We start from the raw sequence: 18,246 nt of genomic DNA on the forward strand, positions 1-18,246 counted from the left end.
CACCTTAATGTGAAAAATTCTATATCAAACCAGAGAGCCCCATTCACTAGAGTCAGAATGTAATTTAATTCTGGAGAAAAGCAGAGCCACATAAGCTCCCAAAAAAGAAAAGATTCAGGCAGCTGAATTTTTTTTCCATGCTGCAAAATGCATATTTCAGTTAGCTCAGGCAGGGATAAATGGGTTTGTCCCATTGAAATATAATTGGGTTGCATAGTGGCAAAACCCACCATAGACCCTCTATAGTAAGTACTTGAGGTGATATTGAAATTACTAATTTTGGCTCTCTGTCAAGGAAGCCCCTCCTCTCCCAATATCCTGAATTCCTTCTTCCATACTTTTCTGTTTTCTTTACCTCATATCTTCCCCCACTTCCACTTTTTTCCCTCCTATTTAATTCTTTCTTTATTTTGGGGGGGTTTAGCTCACACCTTTTCATTGATAGCCCAAGGCAAATTACATCAGGTGTAGTAGGTATTTTAGGTTTCTCCGAGGACAAGCAGGCTTATAATTCTCATAAGTGGCTGACGCCGACCCACGTCGCCCGATTTGGAATTTACCAAAGCTAAATCAGAGCTTTGTGGAGTGCGAGATGTGCTCCACCATGCATGTGCAAGTGCCTTCCCGCCCACCACGAGAATGTGGTCTCCTTTTTCCACAGTGAGAATGCGTATTTTTTTACTGTCTCCTCACATCGCTCGGTCCTAGAGAGCTGTTTTTGTGCCTTTCGGCTATTTTTTTTCTTTCTTAATTTATTGTGTTCCTGTTGTTGGAACCTCCGTCCTTTAATTTTTTTGTAATTTTGCCATGTTTTAAATTATCCCAGCACACTCGTTCACATCAACAGTGTGCGCCCAAGGCCCCTGCTCCCCAGGCAAAGCAAGGGATGAGCTTTTGACTGGCTCCAGCAGAGCATAGTTGCAATAAAAGTGTCCTTGCCAGACAACTTGCTGGTGGGGGGGGGGGGGGGGAGGCTAAAATTTTTTCACCAAAGGTGGCCTCTTATAAACTCCGACCGGTGGGTTCTTCAAATAGTCCATCATGGATACGCCCTCAGTTGGCATCTCAGACCTATAAATTTCCTACCAATAGCTCATTCATTCAGCTCTCAGTACAGGCAGGTACTTGCAAAGGAACTTTCCACCCTTCTGAAGGCCCATGTGGTCAAACCCATCAGAGAAGGAAGGGCAGGGTTTCTATTCCAGGTACTTGTTCAGAAGAAAACAGGGGGGATGCATCCCATCCTAGACCTAAGCTAGACCTAAGGGCTCTGAACAAATTCCTAGTCCGAGAAAAGTTCAGGATGGTTTCCCTGGGTACCCTTCTCCAATGACTCAGAAAAATGATTGGCTATGCTCTCTGGATTTAAAGGATGCATATACTCACAGCCCGATACTTTCAGCCCATTGGAAGTATCTTTGATTTCGACTGGGGACACATTAATTTCAGTACTGCGTGTTGTTGCCTTTTGGCTTCGCGTTACACAGACTGGGAATCTATGTGTTCCTGTATCTTGACGATTGGCTGGTGAAGAGCACTTCGGAGGAGGGTGCTCAGGAGTCCATGAGGATGACTATTCGGGTGCTCGAGCTACTAGAGTTTGTTTTAAACTACCCCAAGTCCCATCTCTACCCTTTCCAGTGACTGGAGTTCATAGGAGCCCTGCTCGACACACAGACGGTTTGAGCCTAACTCCTGGAGACGAGAGCAGACAATCTTGTCTCACTCGCATCCAAGATTCGTGATCCTCAGCAGGTCACAGCTTGGTAAATGTTGAGATTGTGGGCCACATGGACTTTACAGTGTATGTTACACCCATGGCATGCCTTCACATGAGAGATCTACTCAATGGACCCTGGCTTCTCAGTGGTATCAACCCACAGGGAGTTTGGGGCTTGATACATTAGAAAATAAGCGTTGCCATACTGGGACAGACCGAAGGTCCATCAAGCCCAGTATCCTGTTTCCAACAGTGGCCAATTCAGGTTACAAGTACCTGGCAAGATCCCAAAAGAGTACAATACATTTTATGCTGCTTATCCTAGGAATAAGCAGTGGATTTTCTCAAGTTCATCTTAATAATGACTTATGGACTTTTCTTTTAGGAAGATATCCAAACCTTTTTTTAAACTCCACTAAGCGAACTGCTTTTACTGTATTCTCTGGCAGTGCATACCCAGAGTTTGTATGCTCTCTTCAGTGGTAGACCATTCGATCCATTTTGAATCTGGGACTTCCAAATTCCTCCATAAAAAGTGCTGATGACGGATGCATCTCTCCTGGGATGTGGAGCTCTTGTAGATGGGCTTCACACTCAAGGAGTTTGGTCCTCCCAGGAAACAAATCTTCGGATCAATCTCCTGGAGCTCCAGGCAATCTGGTACGCTCGAAAGTCTTTCAGATATCGGTTGTAACACCAAATTGTACTCAGTCAGACAGACAGTCCCTCCCACCTCCCCTTGGAGTTGTATCCTTTGTTATTTTTACTTTATTTTTTCTTATTGTACTAAACTGAGGCGATCGCGTTCTTGCGGCGGGTGGGAAGGCAATCGCGCACGTGCAGTGGAGTGCATCTTGAGAGTCGGCGTCACCCACTTGTGAGAATATAAAGCCTGCTGTCCTCATAGAATACCTGCCACAGGTAACTATCTTCATTATTTCCTCTCTCTAGAGAGTTTACAGTCTAAGGGGCTGATTTAGTAACTTGCACATTGCATGATAATCCTGCTTATAATCGAACGAGAAAAACGCCCAAGTTCCGACCTAAATCGGGAGATGGACGTTTATCTCACAAAAACGAATAAAGCGGTATAATCGAAAGCCGATTTTTGGACGTTTTCAACTGCACTCCGTCGCGGATGCGGACAAAGTTGATGGGGGCGTGTCAGAGGTGTGGCGAAGGCGGAACTGGGGCGTGGTTATCTGCCGAACAAAGATGGGCGCATTTCACCGATAATGGGAAAAAAGTATGCGTTTTTAGCTAGAATTTAGGACACTTTTCCTGGACCCTGTTTTTTCACGAATAAGGCCCCAAAAAGTGCCCTAAATGACCAGATGACCACTGGAGGGAATCGGGGATGACCTCCCCTGACTCCCCCAGTGGTCACTAACCCCCTCCCACCACAAAAAAATGATGTTTCACAACTTTTTATTTTCACCCTCAAATGTCATACCCAGCTCCCTGGCAGCAGTATGCCGGTCACTGGAGGAGTTGTTAGGGGGTGCAGTGGACTTCAGGCAGGTGGACCCAGGCCCATCCCCCCTACCTGTTACAATTGTGCTGCTTAATGCTTATTAGTCATCCAAGCCCCCCAAACCCACTGTACCCACATGTAGGTGCCCCCCTTCACCCCTTAGGGCTATAGTAATGGTGTAGACTTGTGGGCAGTGGGTTTTGAGGGGGATTTGGGGGGCTCAACACACAAGGGAAGGGTGCTATGCACCTGGGAGCTCTTTTACCTGTTTTTTTGGTTTTGTAAAAGTGCCCCCTAGGGTGCCCGGTTGATGTCCTGGCATGTGAGGGGGACCAGTGCACTACGAATCCTGGCCCCTCCCACGAATAAATGTCTTGGATTTATTCGTTTTTGAGCTGGGCGCTTTCATTTTCCATTATCGCTGAAAAACAAAAACGCCCAGCTCACACATTGTTGAATAAAACATGGGCGTCTATTTTTTCCCAAAATACGGTTCGGTCCACCCCTTCACGGACCCGTTCTCGGAGATAAACGCCCATGGAGATAGGCGTTTTCGTTCAATTATGCCCCTCAATGTGTGTTATGCTCTTAAAGAGTAATATTCATCTGATGGTACTTACATAAGTACATAAGTATTGCCATACTGGGGCAGACCAAAGGTCCATCAAGCCCAGCATCCTGTTTCCAACAGTGGCCAATCCAGGTCACAAATACCTGGCAAGATCCCCAGAAAAGTACAAAACATTTTATGCTGCTTATCCCAGAAATATTTTCCCCAAGTCCAATTTAATAATGGTCTATGGACTTTTAGGAATCTGTCCAAACCTTTTTTAAACTCTGGTAAGCTAACCGCCTTTACCACTTTTTCTGGCAACGAATCCCAGAGTTGAATTACACGTTGAGTGAAGAAAATTTTCTCTGATTCATTTTAACATAGTAACATAGTAGATGACAGCAGAAAAAGACCCGCACGGTCCATCCAGTCTGCCCAACAAGACAAATTCATATGTGCTAGTTTTTGTGTATATCTTAACTTGATTTGTAACTGTCATTTTCAGGGCACAGACCGTACAACTCTGCCCAGCACTATCCCCGCCTCCCAACCACCAGCCCCGCCTCCCACCACCGGCTCTGGCACAGACCGTATAAGTCTGCCCAACACTATCCCCGCCTCCCACCACCGGCTCTGGCACAGACCGTATAAGTCTGGCCAGCACTATCCCCGCCTCCCAACCACCAGCCCTGCCTCCCACCACCAGCTCTGCCACCCAATCTCGGCTAAGCTCCTGAGGATCCATTTCTTCTGAACAGGATTCCTTTATGTTTATCCCACGCATGTTTACTACTTTGTAGCTTCATCGCATGCCCCCTAGTCCTAGTATTTTTGGAAAGCGTAAACAGACGCTTCACGTCTACCCATTCCACTCCACTTATTATTTTATAGACCTCTATTATATCTCCCCTCAGCCGCCTTTTCTCCAAGCTGAAGAGCCCTAGCCGCTTTAGCCTTTCCTCATAGGTACAGTGGGGGAAATAAGTATTTGATCCCTTGCTGATTTTGTAAGTTTGCCCACTGACAAAGACATGAGCAGCCCATAATTGAAGGGTAGGTTATTGGTAACAGTGAGAGATAGCACATCACAAATTAAATCCGGAAAATCACATTGTGGAAAGTATATGAATTTATTTGCATTCTGCAGAGGGAAATAAGTATTTGATCCCCCACCAACCAGTAAGAGATCTGGCCCCTACAGACCAGGTAGATGCTCCAAATCAACTCGTTACCTGCATGACAGACAGCTGTCGGCAATGGTCACCTGTATGAAAGACACCTGTCCACAGACTCAGTGAATCAGTCAGACTCTAACCTCTACAAAATGGCCAAGAGCAAGGAGCTGTCTAAGGATGTCAGGGACAAGATCATACACCTGCACAAGGCTGGAATGGGCTGCAAAACCATTAGTAAGACGCTGGGCGAGAAGGAGACAACTGTTGGTGCCATAGTAAGAAAATGGAAGAAGTACAAAATGACTGTCAATCGACAAAGATCTGGGGCTCCACGCAAAATCTCACCTCGTGGGGTATCCTTGATCATGAGGAAGGTTAGAAATCAGCCTACAACTACAAGGGGGGAACTTGTCAATGATCTCAAGGCAGCTGGGACCACTGTCACCACGAAAACCATTGGTAACACATTACGACATAACGGATTGCAATCCTGCAGTGCCCGCAAGGTCCCCCTGCTCCGGAAGGCACATGTGACGGCCCGTCTGAAGTTTGCCAGTGAACACCTGGATGATGCCGAGAGTGATTGGGAGAAGGTGCTGTGGTCAGATGAGACAAAAATTGAGCTCTTTGGCATGAACTCAACTCGCCGTGTTTGGAGGAAGAGAAATGCTGCCTATGACCCAAAGAACACCGTCCCCACTGTCAAGCATGGAGGTGGAAATGTTATGTTTTGGGGGTGTTTCTCTGCTAAGGGCACAGGACTACTTCACCGCATCAATGGGAGAATGGATGGGGCCATGTACCGTACAATTCTGAGTGACAACCTCCTTCCCTCCGCCAGGGCCTTAAAAATGGGTCGTGGCTGGGTCTTCCAGCACGACAATGACCCAAAACATACAGCCAAGGCAACAAAGGAGTGGCTCAGGAAGAAGCACATTAGGGTCATGGAGTGGCCTAGCCAGTCACCAGACCTTAATCCCATTGAAAACTTATGGAGGGAGCTGAAGATGCGAGTTGCCAAGCGACAGCCCAGAACTCTTAATGATTTAGAGATGATCTGCAAAGAGGAGTGGACCAAAATTCCTCCTGACGTGTGTGCAAACCTCATCATCAACTACAGAAGACGTCTGACCGCTGTGCTTGCCAACAAGGGTTTTGCCACCAAGTATTAGGTCTTGTTTGCCAGAGGGATTAAATACTTATTTCCCTCTGCAGAATGCAAATAAATTCATATACTTTCCACAATGTGATTTTCCGGATTTAATTTGTGATGTGCTATCTCTCACTGTTACCAATAACCTACCCTTCAATTATGGGCTGCTCATGTCTTTGTCAGTGGGCAAACTTACAAAATCAGCAAGGGATCAAATACTTATTTCCCCCACTGTAAGTCGTCCCATCCCCTTTATCATTTTCGTCGCCCTTCTCTGCACCTTTTCTAATTCCACTATATCTTTTTTGAGATGTGGTGACCAGAATTGAACACAATATTCGAGGTGCGGTCGCACCATGGCGTGATACAAAGGCATTATAATGTCCTCATTTTTGTTTTCCATTCCTTTCCTAATAATACTTAACATTCTATTTGCTTTCTTAACCGCAGCAGCACACTAAGCAGAAGGTTTCAACGTATCATCAATGACGACACTTAGATCCCTTTTTTGGTCTGTGACTCCTAACGTGGAACCTTGCATGACGTAGCTATAATTCGGGTTCCTCTTTCCCACATGCATCACTTTGCACTTGCTCACATTAAACGTCATCTGCCATTTAGACGCTCAGTCTCCCAGTCTTGTAAAGTCCTCTTGTAATTTTTCACAATCCTCTTGCGATTTAACAACTTTGAATAACTTTGTGTCATCAGCAAATTTAATTACCTCACTAGTTAATCCCATCTCTAGGTCATTTTATAAATATGTTAAAAAGCAGTGGTCCCAGCACAGACCCCTGGGGAACCCCACTATCTAACCTTCTCCATTGAGAATACTGACCATTGAACCCTACTCTCTGTTTTCTATCTTTTAACCAGTTTTTAATCCACAATGGAACACTACCTCCTATCCCATGACTCTCCAATTTCCTCTGGAGTCTTTCATGAGGTATTGTGTCACACCTTCTGAAAATCCAGATACACAATATCAACTGGCTCACCTTTATCCACGTTTGTTCACCCCTTCAAAGAAATGTAGTAGATTGGTGAGGCAAGATTTCCCTTCACTAAATCCATGTTGACTTTGTCTCATTATTCCATGCTTTTGAATATGCTCTATAATTTTGTTCTTTATAATGGTCTCTACCATTTTGCCAGGCACTGACGTCAGACTCACTGGCCTATAATTTCCCAGATCTCCTCTAGAACCTTTTTTAAAAATCGGCGTTACATTGGCCACCCTCCAATCTTCTGGTACCATGCTCAATTTTAAGAATAAATTACATATTACTAACAATAACTCCGCAAGTTCATTTTTCAATTCCATCAGTATTCTGGGATGAATACCATCTGGTCCAGGAGATTTGCTACTCTTCAGTTTGTAGAACTGCCCCATTACATCCTCCAGGTTTACAGAGAATTCATTAAGTTTCTCCGATTCGTCAGCTTCAAATTCCATTTCTGGCACCATTATCGCACCCAAATCTTTCTCGGTGAACACCTAAGTAAAGAATTCATTTAATCTCTCCGCTACGGCTTTGTCTTCCCTGATCGCCCCTTTTCCTCAGTCATCTAGCGGTCCAACCGATTCTTTTGCTGGCTTCTTTTAATATACCTAAAAAAAATTTTACTGTTGTGTTTTAGCCTCCAATGCAACCTTTTTTTTCGAAGTCCCTTTTAGCGTTCCTTATCAGCACTTTGCGTTTGACTTGACATTCCTTATGCTGTTTCTTATTATTTTCAGTAGAAGTATGAGGGTTTCAAGTATAATAAACTGGTGTTGGTAATTATGTTGTTATCTCCAACAATTATACCAGACTATCAAATCAAAACTTACATAGCTAAAATACTTTTTATTTTATTTTAAATTGCAGTGCTCAGTAATACTGTTGTGTTCTTTAAACCAAATGTTTCTGGATTAGAACCACAGCCGCCACACATCATAGCACTAGCCCTCCTTGCCTTCCAATTCTCACAGCATGAGACTCTCACTGCTGGAATAAATAAAAAAATTAAAATATATAATCATACTGGCACTTATCTTAGCTGTTTCCAGTAAGTGCGCGGTCTGTGATGCTTCCACAACACCCGTGCTTAGTGCATAGTGATTAAAACAACCACTTTTTAACCATGCCGGCTGTCGTTTGGTCTTCTGTCCTCCTTTTTTAATACGCGGAATATATTTGGCCTGGGCTTCCAGGATGGTGTTTTTGAACAGCATCCACGCCTGATGTAAATTTTTGACCCTCACAGCCGCTCCTCTAAGTTTTTATTTTCATTGTTCTTCTCATTATATCATAGTCTCCTTTTTTAAAGTTAAACGCTAACAAATTTGATTTCCTATGTATACTTCGAAGCTAATATCAAATCCGATCATATTAAGATCATTGTTATCAAGCGGCCCCAACACCATTACCTCCCGCACCAGATCATGCGCTCCACTAAGGACTAGGTCTAGAATTTTTCCTTCTCTCGTCGGCTCCTGTACCAGCTACTCCATAAAGCAGTCCTTGATTTCATCAAGAAATTTTACCTCCCTAGCATGCCCCGATGTTATTATTTTTTGTTACATTTGTACCCCGCGCTTTCCCACTCATGGCAGGCTCAATGCGGCTTACATGGGGAAATGAAGGGTTAAGTGACTTGCCCAGAGTCACAAGGAGCTGCCTGTGCCTGAAGTGGGAATCAAACTCATGTTACATTTACCCAGTCAATATCAGGGTAATTGAAATCACCCATTATTATTGTGTTGCCCAGTTTGTTTGCATCCCTAATTTCCTTTAACATTTCTGCATCGGTTTGTTCATCCTGGCCAGGCGGATGGTAGTACACTCCTATCACCATCCTTTTCCCCTTTACACATGGAATTTCAATCCATAGTGATTCCAAGAAGTGTTTTGTTTCCTGCAGAATTTTCAATGTGTTTTATTCAAGGCTCTCGTTAATATACAATGCTACCCCTCCACCAATTCGATCCACCCTATCATTACGATATAATTTGTACCCCAGTATGACAGTTTCCCACTGGTTATCCTCCTTCCAACAGGTCTCAGAGATGCCTATTATATCTAATTTTTAATTTAGTGCAATATATTCTAACTCTCCCATCTTATTTCTTAGGCTCCTGGCATTCGCATATAGACATTTCAAACTGTTTGTTGTTCCTGTTTACATCATGCTCAGTACTTGACAGTATTAATTTGCAATCTGTTGTCTGTTTTTTATTTTTATTTAAGGACACCTGATCTACTATGGTCTCTTTTGCACCCTCACTATCATTATACCCTATATTCCTTGTTTTGGTGATATCTTTGAAATATACCTTATCCCGAACCATGTGCTTTTGAGTGACTGTCGGCCTTCCCCCCCCCCCCCCCCCCCCCCCCCCCCCCCCCCGTTTCTAGTTTAAAAGCTGCTCTATCTCCTTTTTAAATGCTGATGCTAGCAGCCTGGTCCCAACCTGGTTAAGGTGGAGTCCATCCTTTTGGAATAGGCTCCCCCTTCCCCAGAATGTTACCCAGTTCCTAAGAAATCTAAAACCCTCCTCCCTGCATCATCGTCTCATCCACGCATTGAGACTCCGGAGCTCTGCCTGTCTCTTGGGCCCTGCGCGTGGAACGGGTAGCATTTCAGAAAAGGTACCCTAGAGGTTCTGGATTTGAGCTTTCTACCTAAGAGTCTAAATTTGGCTTCCAGAACCTCTCTCCCACATTTTCCTATGACATTGGCACCCACATGACAGCCAACTCCTCTCCAGCACTATCTAAAATCCTATCTAGGTGACTCATGAGGTCCGTAACCTTCACACCAGGCAGGCAAGTCACCAGGCGATCCTCATGTCCACCAGCCACCCAGCTATCTAGGCAGGCAAGTCACCAGGCGATCCTCGTGTCCACCAGCCACCCAGCTATCTATATGCCTAATGATCGAATCACCAGCTACAACAGCTGTCCTAACCCTTACCTCCCGGGCAGCACTTGGAGACATATCGGACACGTTCTCTGGGAGCTCTTTGCATCGGGCACACACATATGACATCTCACCAACTGGGAGATAATCATACATGTGACACTCAATGCAAAAGACTGGATAGCACCCCTCTCACTGCTGGACTGCTGACTCCATCTTAACGTTTTTGAGTTTTTCAATAATTTAAAACTTGCTTCAGTATTAAGGATATTAGCCTAAGATAAAAATGTCTTTTAGTTTATATAGTATATTGTATGATTTATTTAGTGTTTCCTTCTTAGATGGTAATGAAATGTATTTAAAACTCTGTAAGAGCACTCCTTGCTTGTTACCCTAATTACTACTACTACTACTTAACATTTCTAAAGCGCTACTAGGGTTACGCAGCGCTGTAATAACTGACTATAAATGAAGAGTTGCCCTAGGGGTGGGCGGGAAGACTAAACTAGATCCTGCAGTGCCTGCTAGAGTCTATCTGTTAATGCTGAGGTACAAAGTTTTTAAAACTAAGGGGAACTATGGAGATTTGTTGATAAAATTTGCTTTTTTATATTTTTATTTTGCCTATCACTAACCTACAATTCCTCCTTTAAACCCCAATCTAAGTTCCCAAAGCACAAAGCAAAATAGTGTTCACTTACCAGAGAAATGTCCTCTTCTCTCAGAACTCAGAAAGAAAGTTCAGTGGGACCTTTCCTCTTTATATAGTTTTGAATCTAAGGGGCCTGCTCCAGCTGGCCTGGGACCTCTACTGCATCTTGCCTCCTAATGTAACTTCCTGTATTCCTCATAGGCGGGATGCAGCAGAGGCAGCCTCTGTTAAATCATCGCCGACCACAGCCACTGCACCTGAGCAACAGCACTGGCACTGCTGTCTAGCTGACACCAACCAATGCCTATTTAACACAAGTCTGCTCCCCCTGACTTCAAAACCTGGCTATGCCTCTGGTCCAAGCTTACAGGTTTCAGATTCTGTGTTTCTCCACAGCTTGAGTCTGTTGGACTCCACTAACTAAGAGGTATTTTCCTTCTCAAATCAGCTTCCAAAACAGTTAACAGTTAACCAAACTTTCCACATCAGAGATGGCTGTACCTCGTGTGCTTATGAAGTCTTCTAGTTGTGAAGTGTGCTGGTATCCTGACTGTGTGAGATGTGTTATTTGCAACCTGCTGAGCTCTGCTATGAGAGGCTGGTTTTGAACAGCTGTTTGGTTTGCTTCCATTTTGCAGGTTTGCTGCAAAGACGGTGAGCAGTGGCAGCCTTGTTCTCGTTACCATCACAGCAAAGGAAAGTGGCATGGCACAGCTGATTGTGAACACTGAGAAGATGGTGATTGGTACCATGTTATTGAAGGACATTATTCAGACCTTGGCACAGTAACAGAGGACAAGAGGGAATATTTCTGGAATCTTTCATGTCTACACCATCTCCATTCCCTCCTCCAAAGAATGCAAGAACGTTTATCTCCAGTGGTGTGCATCCCTGTGCTCTTATTCCGCAGGCTGAGGTTTATGAGTAATACAGATACTATCCCACGTCTTCATAGACAGTAAAGGTCCCATGCCCTGATGTATTGCATCTTGCAAATACATGGCCAGAAGTCTCCATCACATATTAATTTTGCATAACCAACTGGCTGTAAGGTTCCCAGGATGGATTTGGGAAACATTTTCACTTGTCTTTTTATTTTATGCCTCTCTAGATGCATTTGGGTAAATGGAGGACAGACCTCAGAGAGAAGCAGGATTGTTGGTGAGAAAGAGAGTGTAACTCATGTATTTGCAAGGATGCCAGCATCTGGGAGGCAGCGCCACCTCAGCATGGATAGTTACCACCCCCTTCCAGTGGATGAACATTTACTCCAGTGTTGCCAGAGCTGCGGGTTTCCCGCCCAATTGGGCTCCTTTCCGCGACCCGCTGCGGCTTTTTCATGCCGCATGCGGGTTGCGGGATTTTGAGCGGCTTTTTCTTGCCCCGTCGCGGTTTTTTCCCACGGCCGTCAGCCACGGGTTGGCTCAGTTTTGCCACGGCCAGTGGAGGCAGGCTTAATGGTGTCATTTGTATGCAAATGGCCTCATTAATATTTATTAATGATGTCATTCATATGCAAATGGCCTCATTGATATTTATTGTCATTCATATGCAAATTGACTGTGCGGTTTGGGGTGTGAACAATTTTTTCCATCTGGCAACACTGGCCTTGCTGTGAATAGTAATTAGTGAGGGCAGAAGATAGGGAGCTTTCTGTCTTTCTTCCTCCTCCTTCTGCCTGTGATCAATCAGTTCAGTCCTCACAATAATCTTATTTTTATTATTATTATTCTCAGTGAGGTAGAAGCTTCAAATAAAAGTTGGCTAGCCCTGACTCAAATTCTCCCCTAATTTTCCCATTTTAATTTACCATCCCCCAACACAGCCTGCATTTTCTCTTCCTACATCCTTCCACTCTCCCTTCACCCCACAGTTTGCTTTGTCACCTATTGAGCCAACAGAAAAAATGAACCCACAGCATGAGTATGTTAGTTTAGGCAGACTTAGAGGTCCTTTGCATTCTTTGCTGAAAACGTGTAGGACTGAGCAGAGCTGCACACTGAAGCAACATGTCACCCAAACCACCTATCTCGCAGAAATCTAGGCAGGCTGTTTTGTAATGATTGGTGGTACTACACTCAAAACAAATCACCCTACTCTAGACACAGTGAAAGTGTTCACTCAGTATTAGAGGGGGTTTAAGCACCCACACAGCCAGCAACCATGACCCTACCTTATGGGCAGCAGCAGTCATGGAGTATGGGCCTGTTCACTTCTTCAGTACAGAAACTCAGGCAAAACGTAGGACCACTGTGAAGCTTATGAGCACCAAGTGGCTCACAGGCCCTGCACCCTGTAACATCTGTTATCACCATAAAGAGTGAGGTAGCGATTATTCATACAAGGTAGCAAAAAAGGTTGCACACCACTAGGGTTACCAAATCTGCCCCCAGGGATCTACTGCCTCCCACCCAATATAAAGAGGAAGAGATGGAGGGCAACCTTCACTTTGGTAGCTAGTGCTTTAACCACTGCACCTATCTTTTGGCAGCCTCCACGGCTTCAGTGGTAGGAAGCCCATGGGGTTTCTAAAATCTGTTTTGTAAGGGGTGGTGTCTCTTTAAGAACCAACAGCCTCAAAAGAGCAAGGGTCTGCTTGTGTCAGATTTTATTTCTAGCCTGTAGCAGGAGTAGTAGAAACTGTCAAGACACAGGATTGATGGTGGCTGGCCACAATCCCAGGGTACTATGAAACAGTGGCGTATTCATTCAAGGCACAAAGCAATAGTAGAGGATGCCAGAAACCAAGGTGCAAGTGTTGCATATGCACCCCCTGACAAACAGTTTATCTAGAATGAAGATAAACTGTTTGACCTCTCTCATTTCCCTTCCCAGCAAAGTTCTGCAATCCCTCCTCCTCCCCCCCCCCCCCCCCAACCTTCAAATCACCTCTGCTCCAGTCTTCCCTTGGACAGCAGCAGTGGCACTCATAGGCTACCTGTGCCTGCACTGGGACTTTCTCTTACTCTGAACTGTCCTGACTCCTGCCCCTTCTGGTGCGACTTCCTAGTTTGTGAAGAGCTGGACAGTTCAGAGCAAGCGTGTAGCCAGACCTCAGTTTTTTTTGTTGGGGGAGAGGGGGCCCAAAACTCAAAGTGGGGGGGGGGGGGCACATGTCCCACCTCCCCCGCTGCAACCTCATATACTTGGGTTGGCAGGGATCCCCAAGCCCTGCCAGCAGAAGACTTCCTCCAGTGCAGTTCACTGCCTACACTGCTCCCCCCCTCCCCCCCCCCAGAGACCATGCTCGGTTTTATTTATTTATTTATTGCATTTGTATCCCACATTTTCCCACCTTTTTGCAGGCTCAATGTGGCTTACAATACATCATGAATGGTGGAAATACGTTAGAAGATATACATTTAGTGTTATAGAAGAAGCTTGGGTAACATGATAATGATAAAACATGATAGTAATATAACTATATAGGAGTGAAGTTTTGAATTTTGTTATACAGTAATATAACTAGCAAATATTATAAGACAATTCTGAATATAAGTGGAGGAGTGGTGTATGTTCACATTTGTTGATCTTTGTGGTATGCCTTATTAAAGAGATGGGTCTTCAGTAGTTTGCGGAAGTTGGTTAGTTCGTAGATCGTTTTTAAGTTGCGCGGCAGTTCGTTCCATAACTGTGTGCGCAAGTAAGTAAAGTTTGACGCAGCATTAATGACATTGAGCATGTGCAAAGCTTTGCGCATGCTCAATTTCACTAAAATCGAGCATGCACATGGGGATGGGGATGGGGAAGTAGGGCAGGCAGCACGGTGGCGAACAGCACTAGAGGAAGTCTTCTGCTGGCAGACTTGGGGACCCTTGCCAGCCAAACCAGCAGACCTTGGGGGACCCAAATCCAATGTGGGGGCCCAGGCCCCCCTCCCTTAGCTACGTCACTGGTTCAGAGTGAAAGTCCTGGCACAGGAAGCCTATGTGTGCCACTGCCCGGGCAAGACTAGAATGGAAATGATTTGAAGGAACAGAAGGGGGAGGAGCACAGGTTGAGGAGATGCACCCCCCCTGTGAAAAATTCCTGGACATGTTGCTGCTATGAAAAGCAGCCCGATGGGAGGAGGGAGAGAAACAGGGGCAACAAACTACAAAGCCTATCAGTTAACCAGGAAATAGCAGTGAAAGCAGGGTGGACAACTCCCACTGCAATCAACCTCCCTCCCCCACCACTTGCTCTCCCAAACTGATGGGGCAAAGATACTATAGCAGTATGGGACCTCTAGAGTGCTGGTCCTGGAACAATTGCCCCCACCACCTTCCTAGGGTTACCATATTTTGTCCTCTAAAAAAGAGGACACATGTCACGTCCCTGCCCTGCCCACACCACACCCCTGCCCCTCCCACACCACGTCCTTTCTGATCTTCGCCCCGCCCTTTCTCGCTCTCACCCCGCCCCTGTCACATATTCCCCTCCCCCGGGTCACATATTCCCCTCCTCTGCCCCCCCCCCCGTCACCTCCCCTCCCATCACCTCCCCTCCCCCTTGTCACATATTCCCCTCCCCTCTCCTTACTTACTATCTACTGCCCTGGTGGTCTAGTGACCTCTTCAGGGCAGGAAAGAGCCCCCTCTTTCCTGCCCGGAGCACTGCCTTGCCCTGCATCCTTCTCGGTCTCAGCTCAGGATTCAAAATGGCCGCCGAGAGTTGACGTCTCACGAGGCCGCTTCAACTCTCGGCTGCCATTTTGAATCCCAAGCCGAGACTCAGAAGGATGCAAGGGAAGGGCAGGCAGCACTCCGGGCAGGAAAGAGGGGGCTCTTTCCTGCCCCGAAGAGGTCACTAGACCACCAAGGCAGATAGTAAGTAAGGGGAGGGGAGACCCATGGCGCCTCTTGCCTGCCCGCCCGCCCGTTTGTCCAGAAATTCAGACAAACAGACGGGCAGGCAAAACCTGCCAGACGCCCCGGACATGTCCTCAAAAAGAGGACATGTCTGGGGAAATCTGGACATATGGTAACCCTACCCTCCCCCCCCCCCCCCCCCATGCCCATGGCCCTAGGATGTAAGTTCAAAAACTGGAAACAGGATCATATGGCAGCTCAGTCTGCGGGAGTATCACAGTATATGGAAGCTGCTTTGCCATTGGTTAGTGCATCACAGATGTTTTGTTTAGTACCTGCTTTGTGATTGGTGAATACACATACTGTGTCAAGTGTTTTTTTGGTAGTTGCCTTGCCACTGCTTAATTCAAATTAAGAAAGAAAATGAACAAATAGAAATGTTCAGCCTCACATATACTTTAATTTATGCAAACACCTTGTTAGTAACAGGTGCAAAAGAAAGAGTAATTATTGTTAGTATGTGCCTTCTCTTTCTATATTGTTCTATAAGTGGGTTTCCTTAGAAAACAGGATACCTTTCAAAGCTTCCTCTGTTTAAAAAAAAAACTCTCTTCAGATTGTAATTTGTTTGGTAATCTTCTTTCTGCCTTGCTGCTAGTTGTTGCTTTTGACAAAACATTAATCATCCTTGAACACCACCATAACAGAGCTGTCAAGTTACCCATTCCAAGAGGGAGACCTTTTGGCTGATCCTGGTTTTAAACTTACATCCCAAAGTAGTGTAGTATTTGTAGTCCATGATTTCACCCATTGAAATTAGTGCTGCAGATCCCATAATGCAGGATGAAGTTGGCAAAAATCCAGGACTAGCCAAAAAGTATCCCTCCTGGAATGGGTAACTTGGTAGTTCTGCTATAAAAAGAACTGCAGATTTTTGAAATGGGGCAGTGGATAGCACCTAGAGCAGCAAGAAATAATTTTGTTTATATAACACAAAAGGCATCATAGTATTGGAACATGTTACCAGAATAAGTTACTGAATCAGTAAATGTGTGCAGGTTATAACCAGGATTGTGAGAGTGACATACTGATTAGTTAAAGGAACATAGCCAGGCAGGATTGGAAGGGATGGCGACCAAGGAGACAGCAAGATTTGTGGTGCTGCAAAGGTGGACATGCTAGAGCCAAGGACATAATGTTCAGCTTCTCTTCAGAAGCCAAGTACAAATTGAGCCAGTGCTTATATTAATAATTCTTCTCATAGTAATTCTTTCGAGTTCATCTTTTCATGTTTCTTGCAGTAGCAAAGCCATGCCTTCAAAATGGGAAATGGAAGCTGGGCCCAATGTGAGTGGCCACAAAATTTTGCCCTGTCTCCTGCCCCTCCCTCTGTGACTCCCAACTCAACCTTTAATATCTAAACTGACGGAGATTACCAATCCCGCCAGTGGAAGAAGTCCTCCGGCAGCCAGAAACTCCCCAACACTGGTGGTTTGTGGCACTTTCAACAGCCAAGCCACCGCCCCTCCACACATGCTGTTTTTGCACAAGTGCAAAAACCAAGCATGCATGGGGAGGGGCGACACGGCAGCAGCCCATGAAAGAACCACCAAATGTGAGCATTAGGGAGTGTCTGGCCACCAGAGGAGGATCTCTTCCCCTGGTGGGGCTTAGTTGGGGATCTCCTCAAGTCATAGCAACAGTGCTGCAATTTTGGGGGGCCTGAGTCAAACGTAGCTGTGACACAGGTTTCTTGATTTCCTGCTGTTTAGGATTTGAACACAAGGAGGACAGTCTTGAAAAGATTTTATGGGGATAATACATGTTTACCTATGTAAAAGCTGAAGCATAGCTTGCATATCACGTTCCTCCATACGGTTGGTAAATGTATGTCTGCATTTCACTCCCTCCTCTGTGGTGTTATTTAATCTGTTTCTTAGCCCATTTGGCTACTATCTTTCAAAGCTTCAGCATCTCTGTGTACATCTACACTGATGTCATTCTTTTACTCATCTACACTGTACCTATTACTCCTTGTATCACTCCTTTTCAAGCTTAATTAGATGTAATATCTAATTGGCTAACTTCTTGAGGCATGGTCCTCAACCTTAGCAAAACAGTTGCTTGTTGGATCACTGGTGAGCATCAGTATCCGTCTTCAGCTCTCTCGCTTCTTGGAACAACCATTACCCCTGTCACCTCATTCTGCTACTTAGGTGTGCTCATTGACTCCCAGTTATCTTTTACCTCACATGTTTCCTCCTTAATGAAATCCTATTTCTTCACTCTCTGGCAACTTTGTTCCGTTCGCAAATATTTTACCCATGATGCACTTCACACTCATTTAGGAGTGTTCCGCCGATTCGGGTTCTGTTGTAAACATCCTGCATTTCAGCATATACCTCTAACTTACTCCTCCACTCCTTTAGGCATGGTGGTTGAATAATTCGGGAGCGATGGAGTTGTTTTTCCAGGTCCAAGAGCATCGACGCTCCTTCGCCGGCGCTAATCTAAGGACTCGCCAACTCTTTCATCTGTGGGCAGTTCGTTGCGCGGCCCCGCACTTGCTGCTCAGGGGATAAAACGCTGGCCATCGGCGGCTGACCGCCGGTTGTCCCCTTCCTCTCACAGTTAAGGTAACTGCAATTGCAGAGAGGAAATTTATGTAAAGAAGACGAAACTTCAGAGGGCAGCTGGGCCGATGGGCATACGCACTCACCATCTTACCACTCTCCCAGTTTGGGACACTCTTTGTCTGGTTTCTCCTCAGAGGCCTGTCTGATATGAGTAGCCCTTCAGCATAGCCCTCTAAGTCATTGAAAC

General features: G+C 45.4%; 1 protein-coding gene across 1 annotated transcript in view; it reads left to right on the forward strand.

Annotated features, from left to right (window-relative positions):
• AP3B2 (adaptor related protein complex 3 subunit beta 2) overlaps positions 1-12,090 on the forward strand; it is a 217,595-nt gene extending 205,505 nt beyond the window's left edge. The window contains exon 28 of the mRNA XM_030190380.1: positions 11,272-12,090. Within this exon, the coding sequence (XP_030046240.1) occupies positions 11,272-11,422 (151 nt within the window). The 3' untranslated portion in view covers positions 11,423-12,090. The remainder of the gene's footprint in view (positions 1-11,271) is intronic.
• Positions 12,091-18,246: the final 6,156 nt, after the last annotated feature.

The sequence above is a fragment of the Microcaecilia unicolor genome, chromosome 1, assembly GCF_901765095.1.
Source record: "Microcaecilia unicolor chromosome 1, aMicUni1.1, whole genome shotgun sequence".
NCBI lineage: Eukaryota > Metazoa > Chordata > Amphibia > Gymnophiona > Siphonopidae > Microcaecilia > Microcaecilia unicolor.